We start from the raw sequence: 18,813 nt of genomic DNA, 5'->3' as shown, positions 1-18,813 counted from the left end.
ATTTACTAATTTTAATAATGTATACAGTTTATCTGATGGAGACAGCGCGACTACATTTAAGTGGGGTTACACTCGGCCAGTTATAAGACGGCCAGTAAGACAACGCATTCGCAGAAAAGGATTGATTTATGTTTGCCACAATTTCATAAGATAAATTCAGGCATTCCATGCTTGGCTATAAATTGACATTTTGGCATCTTGAATTTTTTTTCACTGCATATCACATTATAATGTAGGATATTTATGCAACTAAACACGGTAAAATAAAAAAAAAAGGTCAACATACCTTAATTTGAAAAACTATACAAGAAAATTGCAAATAAAATGAAAAAAAAAAAAAAAAACACAAATACACACGATATAGCGACAAAGGCTGTTGTCCCAAAATATCGGAATTAATCTATGATAAGTGCATGGAATGAATGAATTTGGCGTTTTTTCACACCAAAAAAACGCCAAATTCTACAAATGAATGCGCAATAAGAAAAAAATACAATACAGCAGCATGTATTGTCCCTTCGGAACAAGTACTTGCCATGAACCGAGCAGCATTTTTCAGCCTTTCTACGCATGCGTTGTCTATTAGCTGTTTTACAACTGGCTGAGTGTAAATCCCCTTTTTGTTTGAAAAAAAAACTCGTGACTAACGGAGTGTTAAACAAGACTAATAAGAACAGAGGACTATATAAAATTCAAGACATAGCAAATTCATTCTTCAGTGCACTTATTAATTCGAACATCATAAAATATAATTATTTACATCGTTTATAATAGTTTTCCAATTGGAAGCATATGTCTACCTTTAGAGATATAGAAATTAACTATTCAGCAACTAATACCCTGAATACACATTAAACTTCGACTAATAAATGTTAGGAAAAATAAAAAGATGCAGTAATGACTTCAAAATGCTGTTATTACGCAACTTAGCTACATTCGAATGAAAGAAAGTCAATAAAATTGTTCCTTTTCGATCACGTGATGGAAACTGTACAGTTCACATTTGAGAGAAGAAAAATCAATATCTAATTAATTGCAACTACATTGCTTTCAAGCTGAAATTATTGATTGCCACAAAAGATGAAATTTGCATCCACCTCTAGATTGTATTGTTTGATTTGTAGTTCCCCTAGCACGATTTCAGTAATCATAACATATTATTTTATCTAATTTAGACAATAGCATTCTTTAACATACGAAAGGTGATTTTTAATTAACTGTATTTAACCCTTGAAATTATATTTACCGAGATACATATATTTCCAAAAAATAATACAAAAGAAATACAGTGTAATTGGAAAATTATTAAAACTTTTTTCTTTCTGGCATACGAAGAACACAAAAAGAAAGCACAATTCCACCTCGAGATTTTGATGAATATCCACGCTGCAGATCTATCTGCGTTCGAACAACGCGTTTTTAATTTCTCGAATGTGAAGTTTATCAAGTATTGTAATAGTCGAAAAATTTGAACTCGAGATTTTGACAAATAAAAATCTTTCAGATCTCTTTGAGTCTAAAATTCGCATTTTTGGAACTATGATTGCCGGTCTGTCTGTGAACATGGTAATCCAAAAACGCTTTGAGCTAGAGGAATGAAATTTGGTATAACGACTTTTACATTTTTGTTATTATGAGAGTTGTTTCGTCTGTATATAATTCCTATGTATAATGAACAGAACAGGTATAAGGCTACTAAAATAACACGGATTTGATATCTGACAAGATTTGATGCTTAAAAATACTTTCTTGGGGGAATTATGATTAACTATATTAGCATAAGATATTGTACAATATTTCAACGAAGTCATTCGATTTCTTGAATACCGGCCAAAGTCGGGAAGATATCATAACAATATTGTTCGGCATTTTGTGTTAATAGTGAAATATTGCAAAAAGATTGAAATTAAATATAATCAAAATTTCCTGTGAATCAGCTGGTTGCCAAAGGCGGCGAGTAGATAATATTGTTACAAAAAAATTTCTACTGCAAATACCGCCAATAAATCGTAATGACGCAGCACATTTAATTGCTAGTTCAGCAGCTTTCTTGCTGTCTAATCCTCCAGTTTCTATACGTGTCGGCGACTCCGACTCCTCTCACACACGACTTCTGACGATACACACAACTTCTTCACTGCCGCTTCAGTGTGCCCGTCTTTTATAGTTCCGGGAGGCGGGGCTAGAATCTTCTGACCAATCAGGGCGTCTCTGGATGTATTTCCGTTCCTACTGGATGGATCGTGAAACTTCTCGAACTTTCCAGTATGATCCATTTTGTCGCCAAAGTCGCCGCCAAGTCACCAAATGGCCGCCAAGCTCTCAGGTCATTGACGCACAGGACAGATCTTACAAAGGGTTTTAACGGTTTTTCCCAGGATGGCACTATTCGTTCCGGATAGCAAAATTACAGATTTGTAACAATATGCAACGCTGTTTTAATATTTGGCTTGATTAACTAGTATGGAAGAACAGGCTGTGGAATTTTTTGTCATTGTAAAGAGGCGGTATTGTAGAAAAAGGTTTCGAACCTCTGAGCTAGGTTAATAAAATTTAATTCATATTTTTCGCATCTAAAGTATACATCCACACCAAATCTATGAAGATGCTGACTATCTGTCTATCTGTACATTCTTATGCATGAAAACGAAATAACTCAAATATGGAACGATTTAGATAAAAGAAATTTGGTATATCAACTTGTAACTAAACTCGTACTGTACTACGTAGCACAGTCCTCTTGGGCAAGATTATGAAAATAAAAATTTGAACAAAGGCGTTTTACAGTTTTTTAGTAAGGTGGTTGGGGATGACAACTGGAGAAAGTTTCGAAGAGACCACTCTCGCTGTTTTCCTTTTATTATTTTTTTCTGAATCAGAGTGAAAACAGAATAAAACATTGAGTTTATTATAATTCTTGTTTTTTTTTAAATCTTTTATTGATCGCTAGGAACTGAATGTAAAAAAAAAAAATGTAATTTTTAGCGCCGGTCTATATGAAATAAAATAAATGAGTATGATATTTTTAAAAAAAAACGACAGAAAAAGTTTCTGTGGCTTATTCAAATATGTATATTATCAATTCAATGATTCTTTTTTACTTAAAGCAAATGTCTTTTATATAAATACATAATATCCTCTCCAATCGGCTGGCTTCAATGGCTTATTCCTAAACAGTTAATAAAAGGAATATACATTTCAGAGGAAAGATTGTCTAAAAGAAGAAAAAAATTATATAATTATATTTTATATATTTTTGATGAAGAACGAAGATAAAATTTTTATATAGGTCCTCGATACTATGATTCACATTAAATGAAATTCTAACATGAAATTCTAATAAAAGAGGCTCCATTTTTTATTCTAATTTAATTTTTATTTATTTATTTATTTATTTGCAACTTAAATTGATTGTTATGAAAATTTGTTTGTAACCATTTTCTAAAGAGGCGCGACTTTACATCGTTCCATTGATTATGTCATAGAAAATGCCTCAATCAACGCTTGGTGTTTTTCCATGGTAGATTGATTTAAAATAATGAAATTGTCGGTTGCCAAAAATAAATTCTCCTAAAACTTAGATTTTTTTAAAGCTTGATTTTAATGAACTTTTTAAAAAAATTTAACACTTACAACTAAAGTTTAACTTTGCAAGTAAACATTGAAGAAAATGTTCATCTTTATAGATATATAATCTTTCTCAGCACTTGGAAATTGTTTTACTATTGTAGTGAATCAGACAATTGAAAATTGAAATTGTATAAACTATAAAAATTTATTTTTATACACATAAGCGTAATATTGAATAATACTATTTTCTGTATTCATCTTTTTTAAAAAGATGCTTGGATTTCAGCAAAAAAAAAAAAAAGTTTTGCATTAATTGAAATTTAATCACTTCCGTTTCAAATTACAGGGTAAATGACAGAAATCCAGGAAAGGCAGAGTACGATGTACAGAAGTGTACAACACTTCTAAAATGAGTCATATGATCAAAATTTCAAAATAGAAAATAGGATGTTATTAGTCCTCCAGCTGCGTATCCCGCGATTTCCGCAGGTTGGCAATCAGACCATTTTCTGCTGCATCCCGCGTTTTTCGCAGAATAGAGTGTTTATTTTTACGATTATAGATTTTTATTATATTATATTATTATAGTGTAACATATAGTATCTGTTCACTTTCTTTGAAAAATAATTAAACTTATTTTCAAAATAGTGATTTCAAAGAATTACGCAGCCAGAAAGTTAAGACCTAAATGCACCAAGAATTAAATTGGAAATTTTAGTGACCATGAATCCAGGCGAACTAGCTTGTCGCCAAAGGTATTATTTTTTAATAAAACTTAAAAAAATCGTCGATGCCAAGTTTTACAGCTAAGGAACTCAATCTTTACATTTCTGATTTCCGCCCTAATAGCCCGATTTGACTATAATTTCGCAAAGTTGATTTTTTGGTGCAGGAGGGAGCTAATTTTTCTCCGTATGCAATCATGATCATTTTTATTTGAGCCCTAAAAGTATTTTGTGACCAATTTCTTTTTTAAGCCATTCAAGATGGCGCACATTTGGGGAATTTTTGAATGGGTGGCAGGGTTTTGTCAAACGAGGAACCGGATGATAATCTGAAATCTTGCCGATGTTTTCGATAAACACAGAAGAAAAATGATGAATCAGACTGAATAATAACGAAAAATCACCAATAAAAAGCAATTTTAGTAAAGGCACATTATTCTTATGTCGAATCAAAACATCATTATAAGAATTGAAAAAACACCAATTCCTACATAAATTCTTTATTTTGTGTTAAAGATAAACGAATGGTTTATTATTGTAATATCTTTTCATTTACACATTCGATTCAAAAGCATTTTTTGATTCGCTTATTTCTTCTTATGCTTTTTGTCATCCTCATTCTCATCCTTATCCTTATCCTCATGCTTGCCATGTTTTTCATCCTTTTTGAATCCAGACACATATCCTGTATCGGACTGAATATCCGTTCTACCTTCTTTACCTTTGCCTTTACCTTCCTCGTCGAAGCGTTCCTTGTGGGCTCCTGTATACAGTTTGGTGTCTGTCATACGTCGAAGGTTTCTGCCAACAGCTCCTCCAGTTATTGGTGTAGTAACACTACTCAGTTTCGGTTCACCAGCAGCAATCAATTTGTCAGTGAATTCCTTTGGCTCCACTTTTTTGTCGTTGGCGAGAGTTTCAATGAATTCTTGGAACTCGTTTAAATCCATCCGCTTCTTGTTTTTAACAATCTTCGAGAACGTTATGGCTGTATCTGCGTTTGTTACTCCACCTTTTTTGTCAAGGAGTTCCGCTTGCTTAAGCCACTTATCGATATTCTTCAAGGTGATGGTTCCGTCGCTTTCCCGATCTCCGAATCTTGCGAACATATCAAAAAGAGTTTCTAAATCCTTAGGCTCTTCTTTCTCAGCGGATTTATCTTCTTTCTCACTCATTCTGATATGGATTATAAGAAAGAAAGGAAAGGAAAATTTAAAAAAAATTGATTTAAATATTAAATGTCCTGGTAACTGAAAATTTTTAGGGATATTCAATTATCAACCAATTTAAAAGATTTTGTAGAAATAAATTTGTTTTGTTTAAATGTTGCCAGTTAAATCAAAGAAAACATATTTGTGAAATGGAACAAATATTGTGTATTTCGCGTGAATTTGATATTGCGTGCTCACAATAGCAATATTTTTATTAGATTTCATAGAAAGTTTAGTTGTTTATTTCTTTTCAAATGATAAGTTACCTAGTATGACCAATATATTTTCGGTTTCAAACCATGTAGAATTATGCCGGGTTTACACTCGGCCAGTTATAATATGGCAAGTAGGCAGCGCATGCATAGAAAGACTGAAAAAATACTGTTCCGTCCATGACAAGTACTTGGCAGGACGGAGAACTACATGCCACTGTACTGAATTTTTTCTTACTGCGCATGCGTTTGTAGAATTTGGCGGTTTTTTTGCCGTGAAAAATTGATGACAGATTAATTCCGAGATTTTTTGTTTTTTCTAATTCAAGATTGTGTTGTTTTTTTTCATTTTATTTGCCATTTCTTTTCTATAGTTTTCCTAATTTAAGTATGTTGATCTTTTTTATTTTTTTACCATGTTTCTTTGTGTAAATATCCATGATTTTAATACGATGTACAATAAAAAAGAAAAAAAATCAGGGAAGCCAAAACGGCACTTTATAGCCAAACATGGAATGCCCGAATCTATCTTATAGAATTGTGGTAAACATAAATCAGTCTCTTTCTACGCATGCGCTGTGTACTGACCATCTTATAAAACTGGCCGAGTGTAAACCCAGCATTATAGAGCCATTAGTATGATATTATATTATCTCTCCATCTCCTAAACTTAGTTAAGGTATCCTCGTAAGGTGATTGATTGCTTTTTATGACCGAAGAGCCACCTTTGGCACTCTTCAGCAATTATTTTCGAATTACTCCTAATTAGAAAATCAACGAATCCGGTGCACTGGGTGTATGGTGAAACAACTCAAAAAACTCAATAGCAAATAGCTTTATTCTGTATGAAGACACGAACACATAAACAACTAAACACAGTTGAAGCGTGCACAAGAATAGCGCTTACAGTAAGCAGCAAATCAGTAGCGTGCAATCGTAATAGTACAAAGTGATGCATAATCCATGATTTTTTTAACAACAAATAATTTCTCTATTGTTATTTTTAAATATTTGCTCCAACTATCTGTTATTAATAATATTATTAATTAAAAATTAGTATAAAATATAAAATTTATTAATTCTAATTAATACTAAATTTACTAATTTAAGTAACGTGTGATTTAATTAATTTATCTATTTCAGCTTACTTCTTAAATTTGATTTTTTTTCCAAACTATTTGTTTAATTTCTTTATTGGAGTAAACCATTTTCAGAAAAAATTGAATTAAATACATATGTCATTTCTTTAAAATGTTTACTTTAGTTCTTTATTCTACCAATAGATGGCGCCAGCAGTAAACAGAATATATGCAATCAGTCATGTCACAAGAAATTAAAAATGATCTTTAAGGGATAGTGCACCGTCAAATGCGAATAGCCGAAAGTCAAGGTCATTCCCATGAAGTGGAGCGGCGACTTCACACTTTCCAGTAAAGTCACCGCTCCGATAAATTTCAGTGATATGTAATTCAATGATACGATAATTCCAAGAATAACCGGTCTGTTCACTTTTGAACCCATTCACAGATTTCTTCTTTTCTGTTTTGTTCGAGAGCTTCCATTGGACAGATCGTATCAATTGTTACTTCCTATCGTGATCCAAGACTTGTAATCGAAATATTACCAGTAAGATCGCATCAAAGGTTTGAATCACATCCCTCTTTGAGAAGTATTGATCACTGGTATTTGTGACTTTTTGATATTGGTTACGTAATAACCGCTTGTAAAATATTTGTCATCCTAGAAAGCGTTCAGAGATTACTCAGCAAAGTTCTCTAGATTCGGCCACTGACTTGCTACTTAGCACATGATTCATTTGATAAACTCAATACTGGTTGGCTGCTTTGTGCACGACTAAATGCTGCCTGACATCAGCTCTACCTCTATTCCTTTTATTGTTTCCGTAATAGGGCAAAGAAAGTACTTGAGAGATCGTGATATCTTGTGTCCTATTGATTTTATAGTCAAAATTTCTGTAGGTTCGGGAATTTTTCATTTTATAGCCAAATCCATCGGCAAGTCATCAAATGATTGCCAAGACTGGGGGAGAGGTCATTAATCCAATATCTGTTCAGAATCCGTCAAAGCTGTCTGTAAAATTGTCTTTCGTACAATGAAACTGTGCTGGGAAGCAACATAACAAATTCGTAACAATACGTTGTTTTAAATGATCATTTTAATATTTATGCATCAAAACGATGAGGAATCGTGAAATTTAGATACGTAGTTTAATAATAAAGAATCAAAATTTATTCACGAAAATACATAGATAGAGGCATTCACATAACATCTCAGAACTTTTATCTTATTTTTAAAAGGATAAAAATAACATTTATCAGCAATTTTTTGTTACAGTATTGCCCTTATTAAGAAAACATAAGCTAAGAATCGCTATTTCTGAACAACCAATATAAATTAATGTCTATACAAATGAAGTAAGTGAAGCTGTTCAAGACGATAGATTTTAAAATCATTTAAGAATTTTAAACAGTTGTAATTGCTCGATGCTTTCATTCGGAGTGTATAATTGTGGATTGTGTTTAGGATAGAATTCTAGGATATAATATGTGTTCGGTAAGAACGAAGCCTGCCATCTTGGGTGTCTACAAGAATTGGTAAGAAGCGGTTTTTAGGGTTGTAATAAAAAAACTGTCCGGACTACATATGGAGAACAATCGTTCCCAAGCTTTGGTGAATAGATATTATTCTTAAGTCGTGTCTCTTGTTTATCTCATTCTAGTCTGGTAATGTCCATTCACCAAAAGACAATGTTTGTATCATTTACCACCAATTATAGTAATCCGAACAATTTCTATTGCAGCTTTAAAAGCATTCATTACAATTTCTTATGGTCATCGAAGATGGCAGACACCTGGCATTGTTTTTAGATGGTTGGCACGATTTTGATTGCTTGGTGGGAAGCTCGACAATGTTCTTAAGTCTTGCCATCCGATTGACGAGCCGTGCCTCGATTGTGAGGATGACTCTTTGTCATTTAACAGACGAGATATGATCGTGCTGGATCATGTGCTGATCATTGTAAATCTAGAGTATCTTTTCAAAAAATTTCATTGAAGTTATTTTTATAGACCATTAAATACAAAATGCCCAATGACATTGCTACGATATCTTCATGATAGTACCAAATTTCAAATAAGATTCTATAATATTAAAGGATAAAACTGTATGCTAGAAATAAATTTTCGAAATTTTGTTTTTACGTAATCAAATTAAATTTTAGATCAAAATATGTTTTATCATCTTAGAAATATTTGGAAACAGACATTATATTAGTTAAAAGATATAGGAGGAATACATAGATTTTTATGTATTCCTCCACACTGTCAACAATGCTAAGTCGCCAAGATCAAGAATTAAAATGGCTGACAAGTTAAACAATATTGTGCAGTGTTGTCAAAAGAACTACTAGCACTCGCTTACTTATTAGGTTACCATTTTGGCGACAAACTCAAGAAGCACTTTGAAAAAGATTTCAATCATTATATTATGATTTGATATTATTGCTAGTTTTTTCTGGTACAGGTGGCACAATCGATTAAAAATAAGAAAAAAAAAAAACTAAGATAAATCCATTTATATTACACAAATTGTCTTTGATGCTCATTGAAAGTTACAAGGCGTGACAAATCGGGAAGACTTAAAATTAATGTTTGTTTTTTTGCGAGTATGACAAAATCATGCCAACATTCCGAAATCTCGCCAGTAGTTCCCATATTAAATGCCTACAAGAAAACGGTGACAAATATCTTTTAGGGTTGCAATAAAAAAATGTTAAAAATTACATTTGGCGGAAAATCGCCCAAAAAATCAATTTTGGCGACCCAACATTAATCTTAAGTCTAGTCGACAAAACCTTTTTCTCTAAAACACACTGTAAAAAATAATATCTGTTTTTCTTAAAATTGCGTGAGCAATAATGTATATCTTGACAAAATGAGTGCGACAGATTCTAGAATTCAGCTGTATCTATTTATTTTCCTCCTCTTCTTTATTTTTAAATACAGAAGCATATTCCTTTGAACTATCATGATCAATTTCTCTCTTATCTTTGTTTTTATGAATTTCTAAATGTTGAAAACCTCTCAATGAAGGCGATAGAAAACCCGTCCCTGGTTCGGAAGTAAAAATCAGTTTCTTTGTGACTTCTTTCACATTGCTGTTCATCATATTCGATATTGTTTTTATAAATTCTTCGAATTCTTCATAATTTATTCTCTGCTTACCTTTGGAGATTTTTTCAAACACGTTGGCGATTTCTATTTCGCTAATACTATCCTTTTTGCCGAGGAGTTCAGCCTGCTTCAGCCACATTAAAATGTTTTGCAAGGCAATGCTACCATCGCTATCTGCATCTTGGAAAACAGCGTATTCATCAAAACGGGTTTTGATATTTTTTTCTCCGTCTTTTTTGTCATGTTTCCTTTCCGTAGATGTATCATATTTAGTACTCTCTTCTTTTTTGTTCATCCTTTTTGGCGTATTAAGAAATTAGTATACTGAAACACATAAATGATTGTTTAAAAATTGCAACTGATTGAACTTTATGAATACGAAAAGAAATTAACTTTCAAAAATAAAGGAAAAATAATCTAGCTCACAATTGCAATTATTTTGTTTGTGATAGAGATTTACAGCTTAATAGTGTTCAGTGTTTGCAAACAAATCTCGATTAAGGGGAAAAGGCATCAAAATTAAATGAAGAACGTGCTTATTAAAAAATAAAATATTAAATTTAGAAACGGTGTCAAAGTTGCGAAATACTACAGATTCAATGAGAATTTTCCTCTACAACATTAGAATTAGATTGACTTAAATATAGATTTTAATTTTACTTAAGAAAGAAAAAAAAATGTTTATTTTTTTAATAAAAGAAAAGGCTTTAAATTCAGTGAAAGCAATAGTCTTCGCCCTGATGCCAAAAAGAAGCGTTCTTAGGAGGGAAAATTGATGGGTAAATGATAAAAATCGGAGGATCACGACATGAAAAACGTAGATCATTTTTAATAAATGGTCTCCCCAAAACGTTCTCGCATGCTTTGATGGTCACTCCAAAACATTTTTGCATACTCTCTAATAAACTTGTCGTGTCAGAGAAAGCCTTGCATGCCACTGATGTGCAATAGTTATGATATATTAACTTTTGGCGCGAATTTAGCATTTTTAATCGTGTTATACTTGGCGAGATACGTGGCGATTAGTCCCTAGCATGCGTTTAGCATCCAAAAATCAAATTTGTGCTTTAGAAACGTTTTACACAAATGATAGTAGCAAAAATTGACACAAAACTTCACTTACACTCACAAAATCTCATACCAAATTTGAAATATTTAAGTCGTTGAATTTTTAAATGATCGCGTTAACATGCTTATGAAAGTACAAACCGACAGACAGTCAATCCGCTGTTGGTTTTGTCTCAAACTTTGACAGGTATTTACACTATAGGTGTTAATCCTGTGTACAGAATCTTATCTACCTAATTATCTACTTTTTGTAGTTGTCGCGTTAACTTATATTCAAATAGCTGGACAGACAGACTCCCTCTCAATAGAAATCTGAAAAATTGGTGTAAAGATCGTAGCGTTTTTGAGTTATTATTGAGTGAAGCGTTTTTGAGTTATCTTTGTTACAGACAGATATACGAAACATTTAACAAAAATTTGTTTTTTGAACTCAATGAGATCTAAAACGTAAAGATTTGTCAAAATCTCGAATTCGGATTCTTTGAAGATTATTTATACTACGTATACGAGAACGTAAAAATCATTTTCTTTAAAAAAACGATAACTCAAAAACACAATAACTTAAATATATCATTTTTGGTATGTGATTTTTTAACTAAAAGTGTAGTATTATGTCACATTTTCGTTTAAACCGATCGGAAGGAAAGCATCTGAAACTCAAATTCGATTTTTGGATACTTTTGACCGCATGTCATGGATTCATCGCCAGAAACAATCAAGAATTACAAGATAAATTAAGTAAAAATGCAAAATGCATGCCAAGGATTAATATTTCGTAACTATTGTAGCCAACGCCATGCAAGGCATTCACTGGAATAACATCTTTATTAAAGAATACGTGAGGAAGCTTTGGAGAAACCATTCCGACTGATTTAAGATGAAATAATTCATTTTCTTTGTAATTTTCACACTTCTACAGAATCAGATATTGCATATCTCATATAAAGAACAATGAACAAATTCGATTTTCGGATCCCATAAACCACCTGTTACGAATTAATTGCCAAAAAAAAAAACATTTTGCCAATGACCACTCAATAGATTCAGTAAAATTGCTAACTTCCCATCAAAAGTTAATATTTCGTAATTAATGTGTGCTAATACAATACAAGGCGTTATTTGTGATAATATCTTTATTAGAGAATATGCCAGAAAGTTCTGGGAGACCACTATCACTGATTATATCTTTATTAATTAAAATTCTTAAAAGATGTTAATTATTGAAGATTTATAAATTTTTTCTTTATAAATTTGTAATAGTACAGAAAATTGAATAATGACATTTAAAAAATATAGTTTATAACGAAAATTCTTGGTAACTTAATCACTTTGGAAAGCTCAAAGTGTTAGCTGAAATAAATTCAACTTTTTTAACCCTTTCACTTCACTACAGCACAAATTTGAATTTAAAATGTTGAAACGCCCTTTCTCAGTAAGAGGAATAACTGTGTGTCAGCTTAGTAGTTCTAGCACCAATGATTTGTCCTCTTTTGTTTTGAACAATTTTTTCCATCACGTATATCTCGTTAATTCTTTGCACTCGGAAAAGTAATTCTGTGCATAATTATTAGCTTAATACAGAACTTATTTAGTGCTCCGAAAAATATATAATGGTTATAAATTGAATTTCGCAGAAAAATTAATTTACGTCTTCTTATCATTCTATAGACATTTTTAACTATCAAAATGAAATAAAACTGATGCATCACGTTGAATGGTACCTGAGAGTAGCCACCCAAGAGCAAAGGATTAAATATATAATTGTTTTAAATTGAATTTCTCAGAAAAATTAATTTACATCTTCTTATCCTTCTATAGACATTTTTAACTATCAAAATGAAATAAAACGTCAAACTGATGCATCGCTTTGAATGCTACCCGAGAGCAGCCACCCAAGAGCAAAGGATTAAATTTTCATATTTCCCTTAAAAAATAATGATGCAGATACCACTGCTATATTTGAAGTGAAAAATCAAAATTAAAATATCTTCAAATATTCACAAGCCTTAGGTCTATAGTTGTTAGCAAACTTCCACAATAAATATGAGATAAGTCCACAATAAGTCAATAATTAGGCGCTGCATATACAATATTATTCTGTAATCTTTGTTTGGAACTCTAGAAGGAGAAAAACAAAATTCAAAAATACTACTGCCAGAAAATATGATTAAATGTTTTTATATAAAAATAAAGCAAAAGGACAAAAGTTACCTTAAATATATGTTAATTTATTATTCAACAATAATTTTTTTTTATAAAACATAAAATTAGTACAATGCATTTAACTTTTAATTCTTGCTCGTCGATAGTCTTGTTAATTTCGTTTTATTATGGAGTATCACAGGCTTGAAACTTTGAGGATATACGATCATCTGTCTTTGGCGTATTCGTTCAGTAAACGGCAGCTCTTCTGCAGTCATGGAACCGCACGTTTCATTGGTGACATTCATCCAAGTCTGCAAAGTCATCACTCTTGGATTGAAATAATGCTTCGACTTTTTTCTTTTATTAGACGGTTTCTCGTCACTCACACACATCTCGTACCACTCCAGCGTCCTTTTATTTAGCTCTGCCGTTTCGGCCTCCATTCTCTCGCGTCCAAAAGCCTCAACTTCTTTATCGAACTTCTTCACAAAGCGATTGTATAACAAAGCATCAGCGTAGTTCAATTTGAGAAGTTTCTCTTTCTCGGTTTCGCTGAGATTGCTCTTGTAAATGGGATTTCGAGCATTTAATTTGAAAGTTACGACATCATCGATGTCCCAACACAGAAGATGTCTTAGCAGCACCAATGATTCATCCATCCGTTCAGCAACAAGCACCAGATGGAACCATGATTCCAGCTTGTCCAAATACTGTAGTATCCGAGTAGTATTTTTGAACATTGCTGGATCGCCACCAAGGTCGAAGAACATCTGGTTGGCGCCAAATTTGCCTCTGAAGCGCCTGGAAAGAAATCTATCACTGAACTTTGGGAGATTTCTGATGAATTTATGGATATCACATTTGAACAGCTTGTCGAAGCTGTAATAAGAGTAGGATGATTCGAATATTTGAATGGGATCTCGAACGATGGTTATATAAACACTGTTGCTAGGCATCACAGCTCTTATCTCATCATAATTCAGTCTGGTATGATGAGCGAGAATGTTGAAGGAAAAAGAACGGGGTGGTCCCACCATAGTCCGACTGAACAGGGATGGATGGCCAAGATAGTTTCCACTTCTTGGCAGTACGAAATTCAGTTTGTGTTTGTCGCCATAACGGAGCAGAATGTTTTGTATCGAAGATCCGGCACATTTGTGGGTCTTTAGAAAAACTATGTTGGTCTGGGGGTAACATATTCCATTTGATGAGATGAATCTAAAAGAGAAATAAAGACAAAGAGTAATTTTAAGAGTTATTCGCGAACAATTTCCATTATGTAAATTTAAAACTTAATAACAATCGATTTCCTATTTGCAAGCATTTAAGGGACTGAAACTATAATTTTTGGAAGAAAAATATATATGCATTTAATTAAATTCAAATGGCATTTCCTTTTATAATCCGCTGATATTGGACCTTAAAGTCTTTTTTAAAGATATTATTAAGCTAAGTCTCAATGTTGAATGAAGCTTGAACGTATTTGTAGAATAACACTACGCTTTTTTCATCAAATATGGCAATAAAAAAAAATTTAAAAACCTCAATACCATTATTATTTCGCACAATTATATTAGTGCATCGTAGCTCAAAAAATCATGATTAAAATTGTTGGTGGGAGCTAGTATTTAACCATGGTTCGCATTTTTAATGAAAAAACAAGCAGACTTTTTAAGGATTTTTTTAAGAAAATTCAAAAGCCATAAAATTACATGTATTAAAAATAAAAATACGATTGATAATATTAATCAAATATTTTACCATTAATGTTGAAATGCATCGTTACTTTCTTGCTTTCTAATTATGAATAATTAAATGAAAAGTAATATAGACGGATGCTTATATTGTACTTAATGAATCCATAGTAGTAGGTTTCGAAATCTTAATGTATGCGCTCTTGCCATTGGATGGATAGTACAACATCTTCATTTCAGATAAATACAGATAAGTTTGTTAGTTAGGTAATCCCTTCATTAACACATTTACATTCTCAAACAATATATAAATCGGTTTTCCCTCCTCTTTTAAAAGTGGAATTAGTGAAAAAATTAAGTACTTTTCTAGGGTACTTAACAACAAAATAAAATTTCTAGGGTACAATACAACAAAATAAAAGGATTTTCACAAAATTTAGTAATCCTGTTTCTATTCCCTGTAAATTGTTAATTATTCATTGAAAGCTATGACGCATGTCACCAGAATTAATTTTGGTATTATTAATACCAAAATTTTCAGTTAGCGGGTCATTAGTCACCAAACATGAATGTTGAATAAATACTATTTAGGCAAATATTTATCCATAAGAGCAAAATCATGCCGAGTCTTAGCAATAGCTCCTTTGCCCATCTCTGCTAAAGGAAAAGTGCCTCGAATACTCTCACCTATATTTGATTTCTTATCTTTTCTTCATGTTAGAAATATGTGAACCAGTCCATATCGCACAAATATAAATATATTTGGTAACTCATATTGACAAAATTAGCTTTGTTACAAATCTGAGAGACGGTGAAATATTTTACTGAAAACTAACCTCCATGTTGATTAATTTTTATTTAAAGTCATTAACTATAGATGAAACAACTTAGATCCAGAATAAAAATTAATAAAGGTTGTAATAAAAATTAACCGGATTATGATAGTTGAAAAGTCATCGCAATAAAAAATTCTCGTTTAATGAGGTACTGTGAACTCCAATTGATTCTTAAAAAAAAAGGGCTCCGAGGAGAAAATTATAAATCTTTTTTAATTAGGATTCCTTCGATTAAAGGCAATAGATTAAAAATGCATACTTGGCTTTCTACACAATATTAAGAAAATGAAAACAAAATGCGCCGCATTATGTATGTGCGTAATCGGAAGCAAGAAACTGACTTCCAACTGATGACGTGACATCCAATGAACTTTTTTTTCCCCTTTCTTTTCCCTTCTTTTGGCAGATGTTTAAATGACTTCAATTACAAACGAAAGTAATTAAATGTATGCACTTGTTGCTCTTTACATTTCATAATAGTCTGCGGCTCATAAGAATTTTCTGCTGAACAAGCTACAGAAGTTCGTATGAAGACTTAAGATTAGCATCCAGTTTCTCGCCAAGCACGGCAAAATTGCGCCATCGGCTTAAAAGCATATCAGAAATCTTCTATCTTGAATGACAATAAGAAATTATTACAAAAAGTTTTTAGGTTTGCAATGAAAAAATTGTACATTACATTTGTACAATTTTCAACTTTACATTTGATAAGATTACATTTGACTAGAAATTACTCCAAAATAATTCAACTTTAACGACAGACAACTTACGTCTAGACAAATGTTTTTCCTGTACGTCTTCCTACTATTTATAAGAAAGAAATATTATTTTAAAAGTATTGTTAAAATAAGAAACGGGTCTATGCATCTTTATAAAAGAATTTTTTAATACTTACGAGATGTGCGTATTGATGAGAAAACCAACGATCCCAAGAGTTGCTAATGGTAGAATAATCAATTTTCTAGAGTACTGTGGCCGTAGATGATAAATTGATTTCAAGAAATTTGGAAGCATAATCTGATGTGCCGGATCTAATTCATACTTTGCTGAAAAGTGAAAAAAATAAAATCAAAAAATTTATTTCAAACATAAACATCGGTTGAAATATGCTTTAGTGTGCCCTTATATATCAATAACGATGCCAAGATAACTGTTAAAATAAACAATACAGTGAAGCAGTCATTGAAGGGTTGCTAATCACAAGCTTTTGTCAAAAAAGCCATCGATTTAACTTTTTATAAGCTCTCAAGCACTTTTACATTAATATAGAACACAATGATAGATCAGTATTTGTACATTTGTAAACTATAACCTTTTGATATTCAGGGAATAAATACATGTGTTGCTATATATACTATTACTCTATTATTCAATTTTAAGACTATGGATTGACATTTGGGGACAAAATATAAAGACACGTTAAAGAAAAACTAAGTCAAAACATTAAAGTTAATGGATTAATTTTTATGATATTGAGAAGTATATCTCAGATGAAAAATAATTTAAAGGTTCTTATCTAGGCCATATACAAGATAATCGAGTACATGGCGCCAAGTTGTAGGTTTAAGATTATTAGTCGCCAAATGTGTTAATCTTTTTAAGAACTTTACGTGTGATATCAGTTTGATAAGTTCCCATAGATTTAGGTAGAATTTTTCTGCCTTGGCGATTAATCGAACGTTAAATCGCTGATTTAAATCTAATTTAATCTATCTCTTCACATTGCCAAGGATGTCCTCAAGGCCAAGTCACTAAAATAAAGAAAATACTCAACGTAGCAATGTAAAAACTAAACAAATTAGCTATAAGATTGCCAAAACAAAACAACTATTTCTTTGTTTGGATTACTATATTGCCGACAGATTCAACGATTACAGTACATTCCTATCAAACAGCCAAATAAATTGCCAAAAACTGAATGCTAATAAATTGATTCATAATTAAAATTCGATGATGCTCTCCAATGACATGTAATTAATAGGTACCTATAAAAAAATTTTAATACACTGCTTGTATTTTTTATTATCGACATACAAAAAAAGGGATTGAGCAAATATAATAATTTTGAATTATAATCTTTTGTTATAACCTTGGTAGGCCTTAAGATTAATGTACAGTTTCTTGCCAAGCATGAAAATATCATGCCAACCTTTTAAAATAATGTCCACTGTTTTGAATGGCTACCATAATGGTAACAAACGACTTTTAGGGCTGCAATAAAGAAATTGAAAGTATTACATTTGGCAAGAAATCGCTTCACTTGTGACGACCGGACATTCATTCTAAGTCTAGCCATAGTATTTACCTTTTATCAATGTAATAAAAATACATAGGTCCATTTTCAGTTTATCTATAATTTGTAGGTGATTGGTACATTTTCCTGGAGACAAAATTTTCTGACGACATTCTATTATTTCTCTTTAATAGTTTTCAATCCACTAATTAAATTCAAGGCGAGTAAAAACGGTTTTCCCAACAGCATTATCACAAGTATATTCACATAAATCAATTTAAATGCAAAATGAAGAATTCTGAATTCACGTAGCTGAAGGATTAAACTAGCATTTCGGGGTTACGTTTTAAAAAGTCATCCATTATAATAAAACCGCATATTACGCATGCATATATTGACAAACAAAATAATAGTAGCAAATACACTAATATGCACGTGGATCTTGTGCCCTCTAATTTCATGAAAATGGCATGCTGATGTAGTTGCGATGCAAGAACCAACTTTAAATAAAGAACCAATTTTAAGGACCAAATTGTTTGCGATGTCGATGCAAAAACGATTTCAGTTTCATATATAACACTTGAATCCATATAAATATATTAGAAAATCAAAGTATCACTGGCAAAGCCTGAATTTTCATGTAGCATAAGCCAATAAAAACATTCAATTTCAACAAAAGTATTCGAAGCTTCTTCCCTCCCCCCTACCTTTTATAGATATTCATCATTTTCAAATATCAATTTCATATAAAAAATGGTTAATTACTTTATTCTAAATTTATATTATTTAGGATTTCTTCCTATTTTGGCAATGACAGCAAAAGAGTACGATTATTTTTAAGACAACATCAACAGCAGACGATTTTGTAAAGTACACAATGCGAATAAATTGCATGTCATATTTTGAGCAAAACAAATTTTAAAATA

The 18,813-nt window shown here is 31.7% G+C and overlaps 2 protein-coding genes across 4 annotated transcripts in view; both read right to left on the bottom strand.

Annotated features, from left to right (window-relative positions):
* Positions 1-4,882: 4,882 nt before the first annotated feature.
* On the bottom strand, positions 4,883-5,470 carry LOC129980638 (tubulin polymerization-promoting protein homolog). The gene has a single exon (XM_056091018.1). The coding sequence runs from the start codon at positions 5,468-5,470 to the stop codon at positions 4,883-4,885; it is 588 nt and encodes a 195-aa protein (XP_055946993.1).
* A 7,716-nt stretch (positions 5,471-13,186) lies between these two features.
* The window catches only part of LOC129980974 (galactosylceramide sulfotransferase-like), a 98,495-nt gene continuing 92,868 nt past the window's right edge, over positions 13,187-18,813 (bottom strand). For all 3 annotated transcript variants that reach the window (XM_056091530.1, XM_056091531.1, XM_056091529.1), the window contains 2 exons: positions 16,550-16,700; positions 13,187-14,342 (listed from right to left, as the gene is read on the bottom strand). In XM_056091530.1, the coding sequence (XP_055947505.1) occupies positions 13,268-14,342; positions 16,550-16,668 (1,194 nt within the window). In that variant the 5' untranslated portion in view covers positions 16,669-16,700 and the 3' untranslated portion in view covers positions 13,187-13,267. The remainder of the gene's footprint in view (positions 14,343-16,549; positions 16,701-18,813) is intronic.

Source organism: Argiope bruennichi, chromosome 8 (assembly GCF_947563725.1).
Source record: "Argiope bruennichi chromosome 8, qqArgBrue1.1, whole genome shotgun sequence".
Classification (NCBI taxonomy): domain Eukaryota; kingdom Metazoa; phylum Arthropoda; class Arachnida; order Araneae; family Araneidae; genus Argiope; species Argiope bruennichi.
This window is presented reverse-complemented; position numbering and strand designations above follow the sequence as displayed.